At 43.3% G+C, this 23,662-nt stretch overlaps 1 protein-coding gene across 1 annotated transcript in view; it reads left to right on the forward strand.

The window, feature by feature from the left end:
• Window positions 1-23,662, forward strand: part of ACO1 (aconitase 1) — a 65,501-nt gene that overhangs the window by 37,522 nt on the left and 4,317 nt on the right. The window contains exons 8-19 of the mRNA XM_042965145.1: window positions 1,156-1,327; window positions 4,537-4,637; window positions 5,571-5,687; window positions 6,851-7,010; window positions 8,954-9,089; window positions 10,656-10,740; window positions 11,517-11,673; window positions 13,339-13,463; window positions 15,504-15,608; window positions 16,300-16,442; window positions 19,217-19,364; window positions 23,328-23,450. Of these exons, the coding sequence (XP_042821079.1) occupies window positions 1,156-1,327; window positions 4,537-4,637; window positions 5,571-5,687; window positions 6,851-7,010; window positions 8,954-9,089; window positions 10,656-10,740; window positions 11,517-11,673; window positions 13,339-13,463; window positions 15,504-15,608; window positions 16,300-16,442; window positions 19,217-19,364; window positions 23,328-23,450 (1,572 nt within the window). The remainder of the gene's footprint in view (window positions 1-1,155; window positions 1,328-4,536; window positions 4,638-5,570; window positions 5,688-6,850; window positions 7,011-8,953; window positions 9,090-10,655; window positions 10,741-11,516; window positions 11,674-13,338; window positions 13,464-15,503; window positions 15,609-16,299; window positions 16,443-19,216; window positions 19,365-23,327; window positions 23,451-23,662) is intronic.

Raw genomic sequence — 23,662 nt, forward strand, 5'->3', positions numbered from 1 at the left:
CAAGTATCTTCTCCCGTTCTGTCGGTTGCCTTTTAGTTTTGCTGATTGTTTCCTTCACTGTACAGAAGCTTTTTATTTTGATGAGGTCCCAATAGTTCATTTTTGCTTTTGTTCCCCTTGCCTCTGGAGACGTGTTGAGTAAGAAGTTGCTGCAGCCAGGGTCAAAGAGGTTTTTGCCTGCTTTCTCCTCGAGGATTTTGATGGCTTCCTGTCTTACGTTTAGGTCTTTCATCCATTTTGAGTTTATTTTTGTGAATGGTGTAAGAAAGTGGTCCAGGTTCATTCTTTTGCATGTCGCTGTCCAATTTTCCCAGCACCACTTGCTAAAGAGACTGTCTTTCCTGCTTTGTCAAAGATTAGTTGGCCCTAGGTTTGTGGGTCCATTTCTGGGTTCTCTATTCTGTTCCATTGATCTGAGTGTCTGTTTTTGTGCCAGTACCATACTGTCTTGATTACAGCTTTGTAATACAACTTGAAGTCTGGGATTTTGATGCCTCCAGCTTTGGTTTTCTTTTTCAAGATTGCTTTGGCTATTCGGGGTCTTTTCTAGTTCCATACAAATTTTAGGATTGTTTGTTCTAGCTCTGTGAAGAATGCTGGTGTTATTTTGATAGGGATTACATTGAATATGTAGATTGCTTTGGATAGTATTGACATTTTAACAATATCTGTTCTTCCTATCCAGGAGCATGGAATATTTTTCCATTTTTTTGTGTCTTCTTCAATCTCTTTCATAAGCTTGCTATAGTTTTCAGTGTAGACATCATTTAGATTTACAGGAGAGTTGATGTAAAGAATACAGGGAGTTTCTGTTACCTTTCTTCCAACTGCCCCAGATGTTAACATCTCACATAACCGCGGTACATGAAATCAAAATGAAGAATGTGGGTCCAACACTGCTAATGAAACAAGTAACTTCACCAGTGTTTTCAGTAATGACCCTTTTCTGTTCCAGGATTCAATCCAAGATTCCACACTGTATATAGTTAACATTACTTTTTAAATTTTATTTCTTAGAGTAATCAAAAATGTGTTGGGCCACTTCATTGTTTGTGTTTACGTACCAGGCTAGTTTATAAGAATTGTAAGGAGCTAGTTCTGCATTTTAAATGTGGGCTGTCAAGTCTCAGACTTTTCTATTGTTTTGCTGCCTAGCACCTGCGTCAGGTTGGGGTAGTGGGCAAATTTGTCGAGTTCTTCGGGCCGGGAGTAGCCCAATTGTCCATTGCCGACCGAGCTACTATTGCGAACATGTGTCCAGAGTACGGGGCGACTGCTGCGTTTTTCCCAGTTGATGAAGTTAGTATCAAGTACCTGGTGCAGACAGGTAAGTGCAGAACCGCGAAGGCAGAAGCCCTTCGTAAAGTTTCATAGAACTCTGGGGATTGGAGAACTGCCTTATGCCTCTGTCCCTTGGAGTGCACAGGGTCAGACTTACGGTGTTTCTCCTTTTCTCTGTAGAGTCAGAATGGTTGTTGGGATTTCAGAAGATATGAGACAGACACTGTATGGCCAGTAGAAAGAGCTCAGGTGTTCTGGAATCCAAGTTATGCGTGCTGGTCTCTACTTCTAGTTATTTGACAGGAAACAAGGGATCTTAGTAATGAGAACAGCTGTCGTGTGCTGGGCACTTGCTATGTATTTGCTCTCACCCTCTTCACAGATCTGGGGTAGATTGATAGATGAGTTCATTAAACTAATCGGAGAGAAGACTGAGGATCAGAGAGAGATGTAGGGTATATATCCAAAGCCAATAAGTAATGGAGCTAGAATCCAAAGCTGAGGCTCCAAACAGGACAGCATTCCAGGACACCTCTGTCTGGGCTGTCCCAAAGGTAAAATGAAAGACCGCATGTGAGGGCATCTTGAAATGTTGGCGGTTTCTTGACTCTGTATGTATTTGTTTAGAGATTTGACTTGAACTTGGAGAAAGGTTTTTTGTTTTTTTTTAATTTTTCAAATTTATTTTTAAAATATTCAGTCATTTATTTAACACATTATCAACATCTGATCTAGGTGTCAGAGATACAGCAGTGACCAACATAATGTCTCTGCCCTGGTGGAGTTTCCATTCCAGTGAGGGAGACAGGCGTGAACAAATAAATAAATGCATACATATGTATATAAGAGAATGAGGAAGAAGGCAGGGGAGGTGGTTGGAGTAGCTGAAGGGTGCTAATTTATATATCGGAAGGTCAGCCAGGGCTCCTGAAAGCAGTTTGAAGAGATGCTTAAGTGGGGGACAAGCAGTGGGAAGTGGTGGAGGAGGCATTTTCCAGACAGAGGAACCCAAGTACAGCAACTCAAGACGGGACGGTCTCCGTGTGTTCAGATAACAGCCGAGGGAGTGGGGGGGCCTTTGCGGCTGGAGCCCAGGGTCAAGGCCATGGGAGGGGAGGTCAGGGACCAGATCCACACAGGGGCTTGCAGGCCATAGTGGACAGTTAGAAATTTATTTTAAATTCTAAATGTTCTAGGAAGCCACCAGGTCATTTTGAGCAAGAAGATCACATGAAACAATTTTATTTTTGATGGCTCATCCTGTGTGGCAGAGGTGGAAGGGACCTTTTGTTTTCCAAATGGCTTTTTTTTTTTTAAACATTTTTTAGTGTTTATTTATTTTTGAGAGAGACAGAGAGAGCACGAGCCGGGGAGGGGCAGAGAGAGAAGGAGACACAGAATCCGAAGCAGGCTCCAGGCTCTGAGCTGTCAGCACAGAGCCCGATGCAGGGCTCGAACCCACAAACCATGAGATCATGACCTGAGCTGAAGTCAGACGCCTTAACCGACTGAGCCATCCAGGCACCCCCCAAATGACTTTTAAAATTACAACTGAGTTATTAAGGAGAAAAGAACAGACAGACTTGGGCCTTCTCATCAGTATCCAGTGTTTACTATTGAAAGGTTCTAATGGCTGATGTTCCTTTTGAGATATCAGGAACAGCAGGCATCAAAGGTAAAGGCTGGTCAAGGTAAAGGCAAACGCAAGGACGGGGCAAATGCACACACACCTCATCATGAGGGTTTGTGAGATGTTTACAGACTTCAAGTTTCATCCAGGTCTTCTCCCTGATTGTCCTGAGGAAAACCCTCTGGAAGTAGTTAATATTGTGATAAAAAGTGGTCTTTTTAAAATGTTTTTATTACATATAACCGTATTGAAATTGATTGAGATCTCCCTTACTCCCCAAAAAGTTGAAGTGAAAAAGAGGTAGAAATAAAAGAACAGAAGAAATGGTTGAGGGAATTGACCGAGAGAAGGGGAGGGTTGACGGGGAGGAAAAAGAGGGGAAAGCTGCAAAATACACCCAGAGATCAGATTCATTTCTGTGGCTGTAGAGGTGGCCACCAAGCTGCTTAGTGATCTGGCACCAAATTTGTCACATCTAGTGCATTGAAACAAACATACTGCTTCAGAGAAGTAGAGCCCTTTCTCACGCTGAAAGCTAAGAGAATTTTCTTCTGTGCATCTTCGGAAGAGGATGGCTGGGTTGTACCAAACGTGATAGATACATACATTAATGAAGCTCAGCCATCTTTTAAGAGGTCCAGGCTGAAAGCGGGTAACTTTTACAATCCAGCTAAAACAAACAGGCAAATAAACAGGCTCATCTGTCATGGTCCAAGAATCAAGCTCTCAAACAGTCTTACTTAACTGTCAGAGAAATGAGTGGAATGTGTGCCCATTGGGTATTGCTCCGTGAATATTGTCATCTACAGTCAGGATCTAGATAAAACAGCAGAGAGGCACCTGGCTGGCTCATCAGTAGAGCATGTGACTCTTGATCTCGGGGTTGTAAGTTGGAGCCCCATGTTGGGTGTAGAGATTACTTGAAAATAAAATGTTAAAAAAAAAAAGAAAAGAAAAAAAGATACAGCCGAGCATTGAGGGTCATATTCCATTAGGAGTTAAGACTTGGGACTTTGGAGTCTTGAGCCACTATTTCCTTATCTAGAACTTGTCTCATTAGAGATGGAGATGATACATTTAAAATGTTTAGCACATAGTGCTGGGCAGACGCGAAGTGCTCAGAGCTGGTGGCAGCTTGAGAGGATTGCTATTTTCACAAGAATAATGTGGAGTGCTGAGTCTGGTCACTTGAAGGCAGAGGCTTCGGTGTGCTTTAACAGTTAACTAAGCCTTAGGTCCTCTGAATGAAGGACAGTGACCAAAGAGAGGAGAGTACTTACAGATAGGACTAGAATCTTCTTCAGCACATAGTCCAGATCAGTTCATGGCCCCTGATAAACAGCAGCATCACCCAGAGAGTCAAAACGTTAGACTGAATGTTGAAATCGAAGCAAAGCTTTTGGGTGGGTGTGTGTGTGTGTGTGTGTGTGTGTGTGTGTGATGCACCTGACTGAATGTTGAAATCGAAGCAAAGCTTTTGGTGTGTGTGTGTGTGTGTGTGTGTGTGTGTGTGTGTGTGTGTGTGTGTGTGATGCACCTGACTTCTCTAATTGCTGGCGGAGGCTTTAGTTTCACCAGGAAATATTAACACCTGTTACTTGTTATTTCTTAAAATGCCCACTTAGGTCGTGATGAAGAAAAAGTAAAGCAAATGAAAAAGTATCTTCAAGCTGTAGGAATGTTTCGGGATTTCAGTAACCTCTCTCAAGACCCAGAGTTTGCCCAGGTATGAGAGCACCTTTCACCAAGTGTGTGTTTCCTCTTCCTTGAGCCTGTGATTTCAGTCGTGTGTGTTTTTTCTTAGGAGGTGTACTTGTAGGATATTAGTCACTGCCAAGTCATCACAGAAGAACATGTTAAAAGGCTGAAAAAAATCAAAAAGATAAGGAATTGTAAACATAAAATAACTTCTTCCATTAGGCTGAGTGTGCGCCCCCTTTCTGACCTACCCATTTACTCCTCTAAGGTGGAAAACCTTTGAAGAAGGCCTTTGCCAGAGGGAGTAAGGCTGTTTAAAGGCTAAGCTCATTGTTATTATAGATGGAAAAGAAATGGAGGTCAAGTGTAGCAATTAGTTCTGATTTATCCATTCATTTTCTTCATTCATTTTCTCAGGTGCAAACCGATTCCCAATTTTTCTTTTCAAGAAAGCCCGGAGGGTAACCTGGATACAGGCCCCTGGTTTTGTTTCATAGTACACTGAGAGAAGGAAATATGCACTTAGACCAAGGCCCATTTCCCGGCATTGATGACTCAGTGGCCGCATCCTACCAATTCATTCTAGCAAAAAGCACAATGGTGTATGTATCATTTTAGAATAAACCCATCTCAAACTAAGCTAAGCCTTAAAAAGAGTGTAGGAGCTGCTTTGGAAAGGTGGATGCATAAAAGACACCAGCCAGCAGCTACAGCGCCCACCCTGGTCATCCTGAGAGGTGACAAGTCTTCCCGCCTGTCCCGCACCACTTACGTGTCCATCTTGATCTTCGGAAACTCATTCTTTAAGTATTAAAAAGAACATTGACTCCTTGCTTATGAATGTGGTGGTTTAGTTTGTTTGGTTTTGTAGCTGTGGTGTTATAAATTGTCTGACACAACCGGAGTGTTTTCTCTGAGGTACAGCGTCCGCGCCTGAGTCCCTTCTCTTTTGGGTGGACAGGTTGTAGAATTGAACTTGAGAACAGTCGTGCCTTGCTGCAGTGGACCAAAAAGACCTCAGGACAAAGTCGCTGTGACGGACATGAAAAAGGACTTTGAGAGCTGCCTTGGAGCCAAGGTAGGGTCCGGGAAGGCAGGTGGACGTCTCCCCAACCCTGCCCCGTGCCCGATCTCTTAGTGCCCACGCTGCTTTTCACCCTCTAATGAGGAAGCTTCCTGAAGCCTGACTCTGAGGGCGTTCCTTCTCCATCCTGAAGTCCTCAGTGCTTCTCCCATTAGCCAAGAGCCACACAACTTCCTAAGAGCACTTGACCACCTGTGAACACAACTCATCCCGCCTTTTTAAAAGCATATCTGCTTTTCATATGACTCTCACTACACTGTCTACTCGACTTGCCCAAGCTTTTCTGGCCATTTTACTTCTTGTTCATGCCCTGCCTCCACCCACATGCATCCGTCTTCACCCTCTGTGCATGTCCTAATCTATCAGCCCCTCCATAGCATGGCCTCACATCCCATAGCAGAAAGTCGTCATTTGAACTTCTGGCACTTGGTCTGAGATGGCATCCATGTTCTTAAACCTACATTGCTGGTCCTTTACATTTCCCTTATTGGATGTCCCTTGTTGGACTGTATGTTTTGAGTATAGGATTTGTGTCAGAATCACCTTTGTATCCCACAAAGTACCCAGCATAACATCTTGTATGCAGATTTTCAATGAACATCTCCCCACATGATGATTATGGTATGTGGTGGGTTTTATCCTTGAGCCACCAGCATTAAACCAAATGTTCAGCTGTACTTTATTTGCCTTATTGATCATGATTAGTTGAATCTGACCAAAATGTATATATATATATATATATATATATATATATATATATATATATATACACACACACAGTGAAAAGTTCTCACTTTAGAAGAAAAAGAAATACTTTGGTAACCATAATTTTAAAAGCAATTTTTAACAAAACATAAGTATGTCAGCTAGTGAACTCTGAAATGCTAGAGAAAAATTAAAGTTCTCTTTATTGTTTTTAAATATTTATAAAAGGCAGTCATAATTTCTGAATCTTGATCTACTTTGAAGTCCTATTAATATTTACTTCCTTCTCATCTCAAAAATGGAAATGCTAAAGCTACAAATTTAGTTTCAAGTTCGTCTGATTAACTCAATGACATTATTGTAGAGTTTAATGGATAGGAACCAAGGCCACTGATTCTAATATGATGGAAACTTAGAACTTCTTTTTTTTTTTTTTCTCTCTCTCCCCATAGCAAGGGTTTAAAGGATTCCAGGTTGCTCTGGACCATCATAATGACCATAAGACATTTATATATAATAATAGTGAATTCACCCTCACTCATGGTTCCGTGGTCATTGCTGCCATTACTAGCTGCACAAACACCAGTAATCCATCGGTGATGTTGGGGGCAGGTGAGTGCATTTGAATTGGTCCCCATGGTCCTGTGGACGTGTGGGTGGAAATCTTTCAAGACACGACCCAGGGGCTTAACAGTTCTACATGTCCAAACATTGTCTTTTACCAAGGCAGAGATTTATTGGCCCAAAAGTGTTTACACAGTAACTAGTGTCCAAAGCCAAGTATTTAAAGTAGAATACATAATGCATACTAGTCTTTAGGATTAACACAGAAAATAAGTAGAAGAAAGCCAAAAAAAAAAAAAAAGATGAATTTTTGGTAAAGCTTAGAATCTTGTGTTAGATTCTAGAAGGAAAAACAAAAACAAAACCTGTTTTCATATCAATATCACAGACTATTCTCTGTAAAACCCCTATTGGGCCTTTTCATACAGTAGACTTCGTCTGTCTTTGAAGTGCTGTCAGGTGCATCTGACTTAGGGCACAGGGCACTGGTTGATAAAACTTCCTGGTCTTTTAGGCAATTCTGGTTAAGCAGTTAATATTGACATACAGAGTTTAATTAATAGAAGGCTCTTTAGTGGGAATGCAAGCTGGTGCAGCCACTCTGGAAAACAGTATGGAGGTTCCTCAGAAAACTAAAAATAGAACTACCCTACGACCCAGCAATTGCACTATTAGGTATTTGTCCAAGGGATACAGGTGTGCTGTTTCGAGGGGACACATGCACCCCAATGTTTATAGCAGCACTCTCAACAATAGCCAAAGTATGGAAAGAGCCCAAATGTCCACTGATGGATGAATGGATAAAGAAGATACGGTTTATATACACAATGGAGTATTACTCAGCAATCAAAAAATGAAGTCTTGCCATTTGCGACTACGTGGATGGAACTGGAGGGTATTATGCTAAGTGAAATTAGAGAAAGACAAATATCATATGACTTCACTCATATGAGGACTTTAAGAGACAAAACAGATGAACATAAGGGAAGGGAAGCAAAAATAATATAAAAACAAGGAGGGGGACAAAACAGAAGAGACTCATAAATACGGAGAACAAACTCAGGGTTACTGGAGGAGTTGAAATCATTGTTGCACTCCTGAAATCATTGTTGCACTATATGCTAACTAATTTGGATGTAAATTTTTAAAAATAATAAAACTTTTTTTTTTTTTTTAAAAAAGGAAAGCTCTTTAGTTTCCAGTTGTTTTTTATCATTCCCAAGAGTTCCTGTTGTGTCCAAAGACCAAGGTCATCACAGAGTTCTTTCTTTTTAAAGTGCACAAGTACGTAAGGAAAACCTTTGTCCAAGAATTCTTCTCTGGACACCTAAGCCTTTGTTGTCTGGATCGAACAAATTTCCTTAAGACAAGTCACCAGCTTGTCTGTAGCTTTTTGTGTCTTTTGACCCCCACTCCTCATTTCTTTACAAATTCTATGAGATGTTCCTAAGAGAGCACCCAGTGCCCCAGTAATGGTCTCTGTTACTTGCCAAAAATCCAGGGGCCTAGAGCTGGTGATTTTCTGCTTTAAAAAAAAAAAATCTGAGGACTAGATTTTTACTCTAGACTGTATTCCTCACCTACCAGTACACAATTCATATCCCTTTAAAAAGGGCCCTTCCAATTATAATTTTCATCCAAATAAAACGTAATTAGAAGGATTGCTTTCCCTCCAAAAGTTAAAAACTTATTCTGTAATATATTCCTGAACATTTTTAAGTTTACTTCTTTAAAAAAAAAAAAAAAAAAAAAAGCCCATCTCTTTCTTCGTTTTCATGACTAATTTTGAGTTTACTGCATACGTGTAAATGACTTTGGGCCAGTGAGCTTTTGATTTCTGCTAGGCAGCAGAACTAGAAAGCACCATGAATGGGGCTTTGTCAGGCGGTGGCAGGAAATGCAGACGGAAGGACCAGTCTCCTTGCTGAACTGTCCCTGGCAGCTAGGCTAGGTGGCCACCCTACCCAATGTTGGTGTTCACTATTTCACAGGATTGTTAGCAAAGAAAGCTGTGAATGCCGGCCTGCACGTGAAGCCTTACATCAAAACTAGCCTGTCTCCTGGAAGCGGTGTGGTCACCTACTACCTGAGAGAAAGTGGTGTCATGCCTTACCTGTCACAGCTTGGGTGAGGAAGAATTTTCTTTTACACATTGCTTTTGTTGTATTTTGTTCCACATGTATCTTACGGTGTCACCTTGTAACACGTCAGCCTATCTGATGGTATCTAATTAGTCTTGTCAGAAGGTGAGTAGACTTCAGCCCTTACATTCCAACAGAGTAGGGCCCTCGTGTGGACACTTGTGCTGGTTGTTCATCATACAAGGGTGCCTATAAGGGCAAAGCAGGACTGAAATCAAGCCTGTGGCTTTGCTATGACACTGCATCCTTCTAGAGGAGAGGCTGCCATTTCTCAATTGACAGAGGTATGCTGTGGGCTAACATTGGCTCTGCACCTGAGAGACTGCCCTCAGGTATGAAAATACTTACTTACCAGGACTAAAAATGTTTTAATTCCTTGGTGTAAACTAGTCATTTGTTACCAAATACAATTCCTCCAGTTTGCCCACTGTTCCTAATTTGGATGAGAAAGATTTTATCCATGTATCTCATTAAAGTCAAAGTCCTTGGGATTATACAGAGTAGTAAATACAGAAATTAAATGGCATATGTGATTTCAACTTTTAAAAAATCTAGATCATTCTCTCATGGTTCATGGTTTTGAACCCCATGTCAGGGTCTGTGCTGACAGCTCAGAGCCTGGAGCCTGCTTCAGATTGTGTGTCTCCCTCTCTCTCTGCCCCTCCCCCACTCATGCTCTGTCTCTCTCTCTCTCTCTCTCTCTCTCTCTCTCAAAAACAAATAAACATTTTTTTAAAAAAAGTCTAGATCATTTAGTTGAACTCCTTTTTACAATTTACTCGAAAAAGAATTTATTTTATTTTAGTTTTATTTGAGAGAGAGAGAAAGAGCAAGCAGGGGGCGGGGAGACAGAGAGCAACAAGGAATCCCGAGGAAGCTCTGTGATGTCAGCACAGAGCCTAACATGGGGCATGATGCCATAAACTGTGAGATCGTGTGACCTGAGCTGAAATCAAGAGTCAGATGCTCGACCAACTGAGCCCCCCAGGAGCCCCTCAAAAAAGACTTTAATTCAATGATCTCGAATGGATGAATAGTATATTAAAACGCTCTACCTGGTTGGTCAGTCGCATGTTGACTCTTAATCTTGGGGTCATGTTCGAGCCCCGTGTTGGGGGGTTAGATTGTGCTTAAGATTAAAACAAAAACAAAAACACCTTTAAAATGCTCCTGAGAGGGGCGCCTGGGTGGCTCAGTCGGTTAACCATCCGACTTCGGCTCAGGTCATGATCTCGCGGTCCGTAAGTTCAAGCCCCGCATCAAGCTCTGTGCTGACAGCTCAGAGCCTGGAGCCTGCTTCACATTCTGTGTCTCCCTCTCTCTCTGACCCTCCCCCATTCATGCTGTCTCTCCCTGTCTCAAAAATAAATAAACGTTAAAAAAAAATTTTTTTGTAAATAAAATGCTCCTGAGAATGAAAGCTTTCTAGAGACAGTGCTAAACTTACTCCATGTGCTGCTGTTCTCCTTAAATCAGTAGTCTCTAGACCTGTCATCGGCAGAGAGGCTTGCTGAGAATCATTGCGCACCCGTGCTTCTCTCCCGGCACCTAGGTTTGATGTGGTCGGCTACGGTTGCATGACCTGCATTGGCAATAGTGGGCCCTTACCCGAAGCTGTGGTAGACGCCATCACCCAGGTAAGTGCAGAGGAGCCTGTGGGGCTTCAGAGTTGTTGTCTCCTTTCATAAGATGTGCGACCAAAATGCCGGTCGTCTCAGGAAGGTCCGGGGAAGCAGGGAATGGATGCCGTTGCACGTACGGTCTTCGGGGGCAAGCCAGCCTTACCAGCTGTCTACCTTGTGCGGCACATTTCTCAGCCGTAAATTGAAGATGATAATAGTACGTGCTGCGAGCACGGAGGTGATAATGGACATGCCGGACTTTGAGTGGTGCCGGCACACAAGTGCCCGGTCGGTGCTGGTGTTGACTGCAGACAGCTCCAGAACTGTGTGTTCCTGGTAATCTGAAAACTGGCTCGGAGTCAGGGCTCCATGCAAACAAATCAAAACTAAGTTGCATTGGTTTGATTTTTGTTCTGTAAATTCTGTAGCTTTGAGAAACACTATTTGGTTTGCTTTGCAAACATAGGTCAGTGTGGCTTCCTTGAGCTTTCAGCTGTTACAGACTTTCCCTCCTGTTCTCAGGCCCCAGGCGGCAAAGTAACCAGGATGCTGCCTTCTGACTGACCTGGGAGTTTCTCATGACCAGAAACCATGTCTCTCTGTGTCTTTTGACCCAGAGTGTCTCCCCAGGGACAGCCGTGCATGTTCTTTTCCCCGCACCCAGGGGACCAAGTGAAAGAAGGGTTTAAGGAGCCTCCTCCATTGATGGGAAACTTTAGCAGGTGGTCTGAGACAAAAAGTCCAGGCAACCTCTTCTCTGCGTGAACTGATTTTTCTCTTGCCGGACACAGGGAGACCTTGTAGCTGTTGGAGTACTATCTGGGAACAGGAATTTTGAAGGTCGAGTCCACCCCAATACCCGGGCCAACTACTTAGCCTCTCCGCCCTTAGTGATAGCATATGCAATTGCTGGGACCATCAGGATCAACTTTGAGAAAGAGCCACTGGGTAAGATTTCGTTTGTGTGGTTACATTTGTTTGTTTGATTTTTTTCCCAGTGAATCTGAAAATCTTATTGGAGGAAAATAACTGCTTTCATTAATAATTAATGAGGCAAAGAACTAACAAAGATGAGAAGGAGTCTTTTCTTTATTCCCTCACACACAGGGAAGACCTACCTGAAATACACAAGAATTAACTGAAGGACAGAGATAACAAAAGGAAAGAAATAAGGGGCACCTGGGTGGCTCAGTTGGTTAAGCAGCCAACTTTTGATTTTGGCTCAGGTCAAGATCTCAGGTTCATGAGTTACACACGGGCTCCGTGCTAACACTGCAGAGCCTGCTTAGGATTTTCTCTCTCTCCGTCTCTCTCTCTGCCCTTCTTCTGCTCATTCACTCTCTCTCTCTGTCTACCTCTCAAAATAAATAGATAAATAAAACTTTAAAAAAAAAAAAAAAAAAGGGCTCCTGGGTGGCTCAGTCAGTTGAGCATCCGACTTCGGCTCAAGTCATGATCTCGCAATTCGTGAGGTTAAGCCCCTGTCGGGCTCTGTGCTGACAGCTGGAAGCCTGGAGCCTGCTTCAGATTCGGTGTCTCCCTTTCTCTCTGCCCCTCCCCTGCTCGCACTCTGTCTCTCAAAAAACATAACATTAAAAAATAATTTAAAAAAATAAAAAATAAAACAAAAATTTTAAAAGGAAAGAAATACAAAAAGGCATAGAGAGCATGCTATTCTGGCTTCTTCCCTAGTTCTTCTCTTTCTAGCTCCTGCTTTTATCTAACGATAGGCACTGTTTTAACATATACTCTGTGGAAACACATCTCACACAGTTCACCTTCCCCAAATTCGGACAAATGATGCTGTGTTTCCTTTCCTCTGGTGGTTTTGCTGTGCCTTCCCCAATCTGTTCTGAGTAGATTAAATAATGTGAAAACAGTGCCCCTTAAATTAACTTTTTGGAAATCAAAACTAGAGCTATAATTGATCCTCATTATATGGTAGATTTGATATTGCAGATTTGCTTATTCACCAAAATGTATTTTAACCCCCAAATCAATACTCACCTTGCCTCCAAGGTCATTTGCAGACACGCACAGAGGGGTGACAGCTTTGAGTCACTCAACGAGCGTGTTCTCAGCTGCATCCAAACTAGGCAGGGTTCCACCTTCTTGTTTCAGCACTCCTACTGTCAGCAAGTATCCTGTTCATGCTCTGTGTAGTGCCATGTTTTCCCACATTTTTGTGGTTTTGGTGATTGCACTTTTAAAAATAGTCCCCAAGCGTAGTGCCGAAGTGCTGTCTAGTATACGTAAGCCCGAGAAGGCTGGGGTGTGCCTCGTGGGAGGTAGACTTAGTTCAGGCAAGAGTTATCGTGTTGCTGGCTGTGACTTCAGTGTAAACGCATCAACAAAATATATTAGATAGGGTGTCTTTAAGCAGAAGCACATGTAAAGCAAGATTATGTATTGATCGTTGCCGAAAACGTTAGGCTCGAGGCCCTCAGGGGCCTAACCCGCATCCCCTGGGGGCAGCGACTGAGTCTTCACTACTCAGTGTTTGCATGGATTTTACAGAATATTGCTACCACGGAGAACGGGATTTGACTGTATGTGATAATGAAAATGGGGTATTAAATTCAGTTTTTCTCTAATAAACTTTTTTTCCCCCAGGAGTAAATGCAAAGGGACAACAGGTATTTCTGAAAGACATCTGGCCAACCAGAGACGAGATCCAGGCCGTGGAGCGTCAGTACGTAATCCCTGGGATGTTTAAGGAGGTCTACCAGAAAATAGAGGTGAGGTCCCCCCCACCCTGCCCCTACACGTTTAGGGGAAAGCCGTTCCTTTGTGGCCTCTCTGCAGACCTTGAGGCTGATGGGGTGGAAGCTATGGAGAGTAACATTTACTTCTAAAGATAACCAGGGGAGTGGTTCTCAGTCGTTTCTCCTGAGACTCACATTTTTACAAAACCGCACACTCCCCAGATGTTCCCAGATTTGCTCAAGGCCCCAGCTTTGGCAGTAGCCTCGGGAAGAGAGGCCTTAGGTTGTGTGTGATTCCTAGCCAGCTTGCCCGAACCCACCCCCTCCTCAGACACCCTGGGTATTGTGTCAACTGTGGTTGAGGATCCGTGATGTCTACTAGAGTTTGTCACTGAGGTAGAGGTGTAATGCACCCTCAGAATTATTTGGATGCTTAAAAAAATTTTTTAAACCCATTCAGTAAAAAGCCCCAAACTACCAAACTACTGAAATAAATAAAACTTTTTGTGCAGTTTACAAACAGGGAGAAAATGTGTGGGGCTCAGTATCGTTTTCGGAGACCCTTGGATGTTATTCTTTCTCTGCTTTCTGTGGTTGGGTGCCTTAGGGAGTGCTGACTGGGGCTTGGGTTTGAAATAACAGAGCAGACTGTCTGGGGAGAAGGGTCAAATGGGGGGTCATATTCACGCACCGTGCCCTCCCACGAGTTGCACATTGGGAAGTGGTTATGAGCAAGTTTGTTGGGCGTTGGGTTGAACGCATTTCTCCAAAGGCTGAGGTAATGACCCTGTGGAGACATTCAAGTTGATTTTAATGCATAGCAGCTGTCATTTGCTATCCAGTGTCCATGTGACCTGGATGTCCACTTCCCCAAATTTTCAGAGAGTAAATAATTTCCCCTTTGGTACAGTCTGAATTATTGCTTCTTAAGTTAATACTTTGTATATGGATTAGTTTTCTGTTGCTGCCCAACAATTTATCCTAAAACTTAGTGGGTTAAAACAGCATTTATTATCTTACAGTTTCTGTGGATCAGAAATCCAAGTGTGGCTTAGCCGAGTGCCTCTGCCTTCACAAGGCTCCAGCCAGGGTGTCATCTGGGGCTGAGCTCATCTGAAGGCTCAGCTGGGGGAAGACCCCCTTCTAAGGCCACTCACATGGTTGTGGGAGGATAATGTGCCTCACAGGCTGTTGGGCTGAGGGCCTCAGGTCCCTGCCTACAGTTAGCTGGAGGCCCCCCTCATTGCCTTGCCGGTGGGTCTCTTCACAGCTCACAGCATGGTACTGACTTCCATCAGAGCAAGCAAGAAAGGGAGAGAGAGACAGAAGGCCGAGTCTCTTTATAACCCAATCTTGGAAATTAGTCACTAGGTTCAGCCCACACTCAGCAGGAGGGGATGGCTTAAGGGTGTGAATGCCAGGAAGGTGGGGGCAAGTCCTTGGAGCCGTCTTAGGGGCTTCCTGTCACAGTGCATATGTATTTTTAAGTTATTTGCCATGACATTGTCTTAGTATAAAGGAACTCTTTTGTATGGCTGGAATAAGAACTGTTTTGGGGTTTGTTGTATCGAAGTGGAGTTGACACACAATTACGTTAGTTTCAGGCCCCGTACATCTCATTGCTCACCACAAGTGTAGCTACCCTGCATCCCCGTTCATCACTGTTACGATACTACTGACTATGTTCCCCGTGCTGTGCCTTTCATCCCCATGGCTCATGCATTCCATGACTTGGAGCCTATACCCCCCAACCCCTTTCACCCCTTTCTGCCCATCCTTTCACCTCCCCTCCCCTCCGGCAACCATCAGTTATTTCTCTGTGTGTATCAGTCTGCTTCTGCTTTTTCTGTTGGTTTGTTCATTTGATTTGTTTTTTAGGTGCCACGTACAAGTGAAACCATGGTATTTATCTTTCTCTGATGTATTTCACTTGGTGTACTCAGTGTTATGCTAAGGATGGTTTTTATTATACTCTTAGAACATTCATTTTTTGCTTACGTGTTAAATATTCCTTAGAATGGAATGTGATTCGATTTGCTTTTCTTTCTTTTATCTTTTTGTATTTTTTTAAAGACTGTGAATGAAAGCTGGAATGCCTTAGCAGCCCCCTCGGATAAGCTATATTGCTGGAATCCCAAATCAACGTACATTAAGTCACCACCGTTCTTTGAAAACCTGGTATGGCTTTTTTTTTAATGTTTAACAAAATCAGTTTTCCAAATGGTTTCCTTATAAAGTCTACTTTATTACCCTGTGCCCTTGCTTTGTCCACCCATTCCATTGAAACCTGTACAAAGCCGAACGGATGATGCTGGGAGAATCTTGAGAAGCTGGGATATTTGGCTCTAGTGAGCCTACAGCTTCTGTGTCTGGGGCTTCTGTGTGGCTGTTAGAGACACCCTGGGGCTCCAGTGCCACCTGGACGTAGACTCAGAAAAGTCTGCGGAACTGACTGTTCCGGGAAGACATCCCCAGGCCTGTTCTATTTAAACCTTATACTCAGAAATCAAGGGAGATCTTCTCTACAACTGATGAACCAGGAGCCTGTGACCCCCTGGGTGGGGAGAGGGTGGGAGGAGAAGTCGGGATTCTCGTGTCCTCAGCTTCTGAGCTCCGTGGATGTGGACACAAAGAATGCCACCTATGGCTGCATCCCTGTTGGTTTTGACAGAATAGTGCCCAACTTTGCCTCCCTTCAAGGGTGGGATGTGAGTGTTCTGAGTAAATTCACCTTACTTTTCTAAGTACCCCTGACAAAACTAGGACCCCTAGTTCAGGTCCACAGACCATTGTTGTGACTGTTGAGACTCCCTTGGTGACTTGTTGGAGCAAACCTGGGCCAATACTGACTTGCTGTATGCTTTGCTAGACTTCAGATATCCAGCCGCCTAAGTCTATAGTGGATGCGTATGTGCTGTTAAATTTGGGGGATTCGGTAACAACTGACCACATTTCTCCGGCTGGAAATATTGCAAGAAACAGCCCCGCTGCTCGCTACTTAACTAACAGAGGGTAAGTGTGAGTGAGGGAAAAAAAGACTAAAAGACAGAAATGGAATGAATGAAGCCAGTATTTCTCTTTTGAATCAGAGTCTGGTTTTCACTGAACGCTGAGGCTTGAAAAACAGTCACCCTTTCTGTTTGCTGCTTCCAAGCTTCCTTGGGAGATTCCATCAGCAAGGGAGGGGACCTTCCTTCTAATGTCCCCATGAGACCCAGCTGTCGTTCCCGCCCCAGCTTGGCTGCCGTGAGGGTATGGGCTCTGCTCTCCGCCTGTGTCGCACTCGGCAGGGATGTCACCTGAGGTGCGTAGCCAGGTCCTGGTTGAGAGGAGGAATTTCTGAGAACAGTGGCTGACACATCCATTTGCCAATCCTTCAGTCTAGACTGATTTTAACAGCTATTATGCCAGTATTATCTCTTGTCACCTAATACACCGATAGTAATTGGAGTCGTTCCCAGATCTGACTTTCCATAAGAATCATCTGGGGAGATAAAAATTCCGCTTCCTCTCTGCACCTCCTGAATCAGCTTCTTCAGGGATGAAGCCCAGGGCTGATCTGAAGAACAAAATCCAGCACCTTCTTCTTCCTTCCCTTTCCTTGCCCTTCCCTTTGCTTTCTTTTCCCTTTCTCTTTCCTTTCCCTTGCCCTTCCCCTTCCCTTTCTTTCCCTTTCTCTTGCCCTTCCCTTTCTCTTTCCTTTCTTTCTTTTCCCTTTCTCTTTCCTTTCCCTTGCCCTTCCCTTCCCCTTCCCTTTCCTTTCCCTTTCTCTTGCCCTTCCCTTTCTCTTTCCTTTCTTTCTTTTCCCTTTCTCTTTCCTTCTTCTTCCCTTCCCCTTCCCCTTATCTTCCTCTTCCCCTTCCCTTCCTTTCTCTTTCCTTCCCCCTCCTTTTCCCTTCCCTTTCTCTTCCCTTTCCCTTCCCTTTCCCTTCCTTCTTGTGTTTTGTTTTGTCAGTGGGAGAGGAAAACTGCCTTGCCCTCACCGCACTTGCCTGGTAGCTGACCTGTTTTCTTCATACATCCCCCTCCTACTGTGCTCCACTCAGTCTCTGCCTTCTCCTAGTGCATCCTATGGGACAGTCATGTGCAGAGCAAGACTATTCCATGTTCCCCAGAAATGTGAGTGTTGAAGGTTTAAGAAGATAGCCCACCTCTAGCGGAGGTGATATACAGGAGTCTATGTCAAGATTTTTTTTTTTAATGTGGGGCAACTACTGTATTAAATGTACAGGAACTTTCTATACACAGACGCATATGGTAAGGTTTTAAAGGGATATGATTGTACTTTGAATGGGAGACAAGCGTCCATCAGCAAGCAGAGACAGGCAGGTGATATTCAAGAGGTGTCAGCGAATCCCTGCCCTTCCCCCTCATCCGTGCAGCTCAGTCTACACTGGCGATTGCCTTGTTTATCAAATGTTCCAGGCAAAGCCAAACGCCTTTCTGCCTGATGGTTTGAGCTGGCTGTTTTTTCCTCTTGGATCCTCTTCCCCCAAATAATCTGCCTGGTTAACTCCATTGCCAATTCAAGTCTTCCTCCATGAGGTTACCCTGCCCATGCTCTTGTTCTCTTTGCTTTGATCTACTTTTTTTTTTCCCTCAGTTATTAACCACATTCTAGTAACACTAATAAACAGTGCTCTTTTTTTTATTATGATTTCTTTGTCTCCACCTTTTAGAATGTAAGCCCTGCGAAGGCGCAGATCTTAATCTGTTTGGTTCATCAGTGTACCTTAGGCCCTTTGAATAGTTCTTGGCCCATAACTGGTGGTCAGTAAATGTTGAGTGAATGAATGAATGGGAGAAAAGAATTCAACAGCAAACAGAGAAACAGAGATTGAAGCTGAATACAGAAACTAAGGAAACAAGCCGTGACCAATACTTTTTTTGATTGGTGATTGTTGACAATCTTTTGAGAATGGGAATCGTAGGGAAATGAATGAAGGGAAATACAGTACATTCCCAGAAAAATGCACATATCCCCAGCATTCCAGATACAATTTCAGGAGTTTGTAGATATGCTCACCTACTCCTAAAGCCCATTCATACCTTCTCTCAATCTTCAAATTACATCTCATCATGAGATCAGATCACCATCAGACACACTTCCTAGCATTTTCAGAAACAGCCAGGGAGCTGATCGCTGTGTTAATTGTAAGCTGTTGTCCCTGCCGTCACAAAGTGTCCTTTCACTGGGGCCCACAGACAGGATTTTTCTTTGATTTCAGGACAAGGAATAGCTGTTCTGCCTCTTCAGCATTGCTCTGATTTTTATCTTAATGAAAATCGTAAACCACGTTGCCAGTCGTGTGTCTGCCCAGCACATTGAGTTCGTGAGAAGTAGATCTCCTTCCTGTTAGTTTGCAGAATGTACCTTGTGTTTCCCTCATTCTTGGCTCCACCTGACTGGCCTATACTGATTATTCTTTCTGTTTTCTTTTTCTTACCTATTTTTAGTGTTTTATCTTTTGTGAAGTTCCCTAGGCTACCCTAACGAATAAATAAAATAAATACTCAATAGAGTTCCTCCTGGTTTTTTACCCAGATTTATGAGACTACAAGTTAACCTGAGGAGAATGTTGATTTCTGCCTTTCAGTGCCCCACTTCTGACATCTGCCTCTACTGTCCTCAGCAGATGTTAGGAATAGCTTTCCTGCCTCGAAGAGCAAGGCTTATTAGATTAGAGAGCTATCTAGGTCTGTGGTTTTTCTCTTGTCTTGATGTAAGTTAAGTTTCACCTTTGTTCCGTTCACTAAGCCAGCTCCTCTCCCGCTTGCGTTATTAGCTTGACTCCACGAGAATTCAACTCCTACGGCTCCCGCCGAGGTAACGATGCCATCATGGCACGGGGGACATTTGCCAACATTCGCTTATTAAACAAATTTCTGAACAAGCAGGCACCACAGACTATACATCTGCCTTCTGGAGAAATTGTAAGTATTGTGTCTTCTGCTTGGTTGAGAGGCCGGCATTTGTCAGGCTCTGACTGAAATTTCATCGGTTCAGGTATTTGAGGAGGGAAATTCCAGGTTAAGGTCTCCAGAGCTCTTTATCAACAAGCACTGTTGTATGACTTTATTAGCATTTAATTTCACTCACCACACCACTAGAAAAAAAAAGGGCCCTCGGAGGCCTGCTAGGGTCCTAATGGGAGCCATTTGGAGTTGACCCTGTTACAGCGGGACTTGTTGAGCCACAGATGGGAGGCATGTGAGAGGTAGAGAAAGTCTACATTTTGAATCGGACATACCAGCTGTGGAGCGTTCATTCAGCAAGTTATTTTCCTCTCTGAGCCTCATTTTTCTGACCTGCAAAGTAGAATGATACTTGCCTTGTCCGGCTCTGAGGCTTACACTTAAATGGAATGACACATATAATGTGGCAGATACTCTCTGACACATGCAGTTTGTCCTCGGCATCCAGCAGATACTGCAAAGCTGCTTGAACACTGTTTAAGTTACTTGAGAAATAGCCCTTCCGACTTACTTAACAATAATAGTAGCTAGTATTTATATGGAACTTACTACATCCAGGTACTCTTCTGAGCTCTTTGTATATATTGATCTATTAATCCTCATAACAACCCTCTGAGGTAGGTACCATGATTGTCCGTGTTTTAAGATCCCAAAAGTGGATATTAAAACCTAGAGAGTCTGGCTCCGAAGTCAGTGTGGTCTACCGCCACCCATATGCCCCACTTGTAACAGATGATATTTTAGTAAAGCAGACTCTTCACAGATAATCACTAGTCACCAGGACCCAACACAAAGTCAGTGCCCAGTAGATACTTGTTCAGTGAAGAACAGGGACGATAAACTATTCAATGAAAAAAATACAATTAAATGGTCGAATGCCCAAGAGACCAAGGGGAAAAGGCGTGCAGTTATAGACACTGGGAGGCCTCCGGTATACGGCCGTCACAGTGAACCCCTCTTATTTTTACAAGTCCTGCCGTGGCATAGAACTTCTGGTCAGATGTTCAGTGCCTCATCTGAAATAAGGAGACGGAGATGAACCGACATTTGAGCCAAGCCTTGAACCTGAAAGATAGACATACACAAAGAACAGGGTGTGGGGAGGGAAAGAAGATAACAGAGATAATGCAGGGAGCAGAAGAAAACTGCAAGAAAAATACTGTCTTCTCAGAGTGCTGAAATGATTTTCTGTTGGTGGTATAAGGTAATCAGAGGACAAAAAGGACTTTTCATAAAAAAATAATAATAATAAATATGGGCTCTTTTAATAATTAAAAAAAAGCCCCTAAAAAATTTCACAGGAAAAGTTGGTTAGTTGAGAGAATCTCTCAGAATATAGAACAGAAAGACAAAGGAAAAGTTAGAGAGAAAATATAAGAAAATTCAAGACGGAGATGAGGAGGCTCGGCATCTGACTCAACAGAGAGGCTGAAAAGAGAAGAGAGGAAAATATTCAAGAAGTAACACAAGGAAAATTCCCCAACTGCAAGATCCGACTCCAGATTACACCCACTGAATGCCCACATGATTACGGGAGAACAGCTCCAAGTCACATCATTGGGAAGTTAAGTGCAGCAGAGATAAGAAGAAGATCTACAAATTCAAAAGCAAGAAAAACAGCTTATGTGTAATGTTCTGGGGATCAGAAGTGCTCAGAGCAACACTGGAAACAGACTGGTTTGCACCCCAGGATTCCATGTCCTATGTTAAAATAATAACATATTCAGATTCAAAAACTTTAAAAATACCCCTCAGTCCCTGTCTCAGGAAATGACTTGGTGAATGCGTTTTACCAAAATGAGGGAATAAGCCAAAAAGGGAAGATGTAGGATCCAGGAAAAGAAATGCAAGGGATCCCCAGGACGTTGGTGAAGGAAGATTCTTCCATAACATCAGTGCACCACATCTAGAGAAGAATCCGTCTGAATTGGAATAGGACTGAAGCTTGAGGAGTTATCCCTCCATGGAAAGGATGTTTTCATCTTTATTTTTTAAAATGTTTATTTCTTTATTTTGAGAGAAGAGAGTACGTATGTGTGAGCGCACACACGCAAGCAGGGGAGGGGCAGAGAGAGGAGGAGAGAGAATCCCGAGCAGGCTCCGCACTGTTAGCACAAGGCTAACAGTGGGGCTTGATCCCATGAACTGTGAGATCATGACCTGAGCCAAAACCTTGATGCTTAACCAACTGAGCCATCCACAAATCTCATGGTTGGTGAGTTTGAGCCCCACATCAGGTCAGCCTGCTGTCCTTCTCTCTCTGTCCCTCCCCTGTTTGCTGTCTCTCTCAAAAATAAAAAATAAACATTTAGAAAATAAACAAAAATAAAAACAAATGACATACTTCCTGATACATTTGAATGTCCTTAGAGAAGATTTGTACTTTAGGCAGAGTGTTTGAGGATTCATTGATGGGTAGGGACATAGAAATAGATGAGTGTGTGTGCACGCACATACACACACACACACACACACACACACACACAATACCAGTGGGGATTTTTTTTTTAATTGCCAAGAAAAGGAAATCATAGTATATTACATGACTCAGCTATAAATAACATTCACATAGTCAAAGTAATGCAAATACCAAATACTGACTTACCCAAAATGTCTGACATAATTCTATTGGGAGGTTGGGGAGAGGGGACCCTAGGGGAATGGTAGTTAGCCAAATCCCCATTGAAGCAGGAAATTGGTAGATAACAAAATGGAGAAATGAAGAACTGGTGGTTTCAATATAACACTAGAGCCATAGAGGAGCAATAGAAGAAAACAACAAAATTTTATGTCCTCTTCTTTAGAAGAGAGGGAGAGTGCAGGGAGCTGTTGCTGTGTAAGCTCCCCAGATTCCCAGAGGGCCATATAGAACTAACCAGAGGCGCCAGCAGCCCGCCAAAATAGTAATTTGTGAAAGCTTACTTCGGAGTTTGATTATACACCTTTCTAGAGCTTCTTTTGAAGGAAACACTCTTCTGAGGGATTTTTTTTTTTTCCTTAAGTAGCCAGGAGAAACAATTGTTTCATTACTTAATCACGAGCAACAATATCACGTCTTCCTGAAGTCTTGGCTCCGCAGAACATTCAGAGTTCTTGTGAAAAACACATGAAATTGTTTGTGTTAGATGTTTCTCATGTACACTAAAATATTAGTCCTCTCCTGTCCTTTATTGATGGAGGCTTCTACTTCCTACTGTCTCTGCCTTGACTTCCATGTAGAAAGGTGGCTAATAAAAATTTGCATTTTTTATGATTTTAGAACATGTTGCCTTCTTTGTGTTTAGCTACCCTTCCCAAGGGACCGTGACTGAGTCTCTGAGTCAAATCCCAGGTTTAGCTGAGATTCTCTGTTTTTTAAGCTTTAAAATAGTTTAATCAGGGGTGCCTGGGTGGCTCAGTCGGTTAAGTGTCCGACTTCGGTTCAGGTCACGATCTCGCAGTCCGTAAGTTCAAGCCCCACGTTGGGCTCTGTGCTGACAGCTCAGAGCCTGGAGCCTGGTTGGGACTCTGTGTCTCCCTCTTTCTCTGCTCCTCCCCTGCTCGCACTCTGTCTCTTTCTCAAAATAATAAACATTCAAAAAAAATTTTTTTTTAATTGTTTAATCAACGGAAGAGGGGAAAAAAAGTCTGATCTTTCCCTTTTTTTCCCTTGGTGCCTTAAGATTAGAATTGTTTTTCTAAAACGAGGACAACAACCAGGCATTTCAGTTAAAAGAATATACAATTCACCGGTAGGGGTAAATAGATGGAGTTAATTGGAAATTTGTAAATCAGACAACTGATTGGTTGAGTTTCTGTTGGCTTTGTGTTGACATGGGCCACTGAAGACCCTTCTGACCCTGCAGTTACCAGGTGCCACTGCCTGTGTCCACACTCTGTGCCTTTACCACATCTGTAAAACCTTCCTTTTCTCTTCCTCAGCTTGATGTGTTCGATGCCGCGGAGCAGTACCAGCAGGCTGGCCTTCCCCTGATCGTGCTGGCTGGCAAAGAGTATGGCTCGGGCAGCTCCCGGGACTGGGCGGCCAAGGGCCCTTTCCTCCTGGTGAGTATGATGGAGAGAGATCCCAGCAGGCGAGTTCAGGAAAGCGTGTGATGTTTGTGCAACTGCTTCATGGTGGACCTGGCTTTACCTCACTCAGTGAAGGGTGACCTAGAGTTGCACTGGTTCCTTAGATCGGTTATTCATTTTCGGGAGACCATGGATCTTTGGGGTGTCTGTAGAGCAGTTGGGACGAGGGTCTGTGAAGTCTCTGA

The sequence above is a fragment of the Panthera tigris genome, chromosome D4, assembly GCF_018350195.1.
Source record: "Panthera tigris isolate Pti1 chromosome D4, P.tigris_Pti1_mat1.1, whole genome shotgun sequence".
NCBI classification, from domain to species: domain Eukaryota; kingdom Metazoa; phylum Chordata; class Mammalia; order Carnivora; family Felidae; genus Panthera; species Panthera tigris.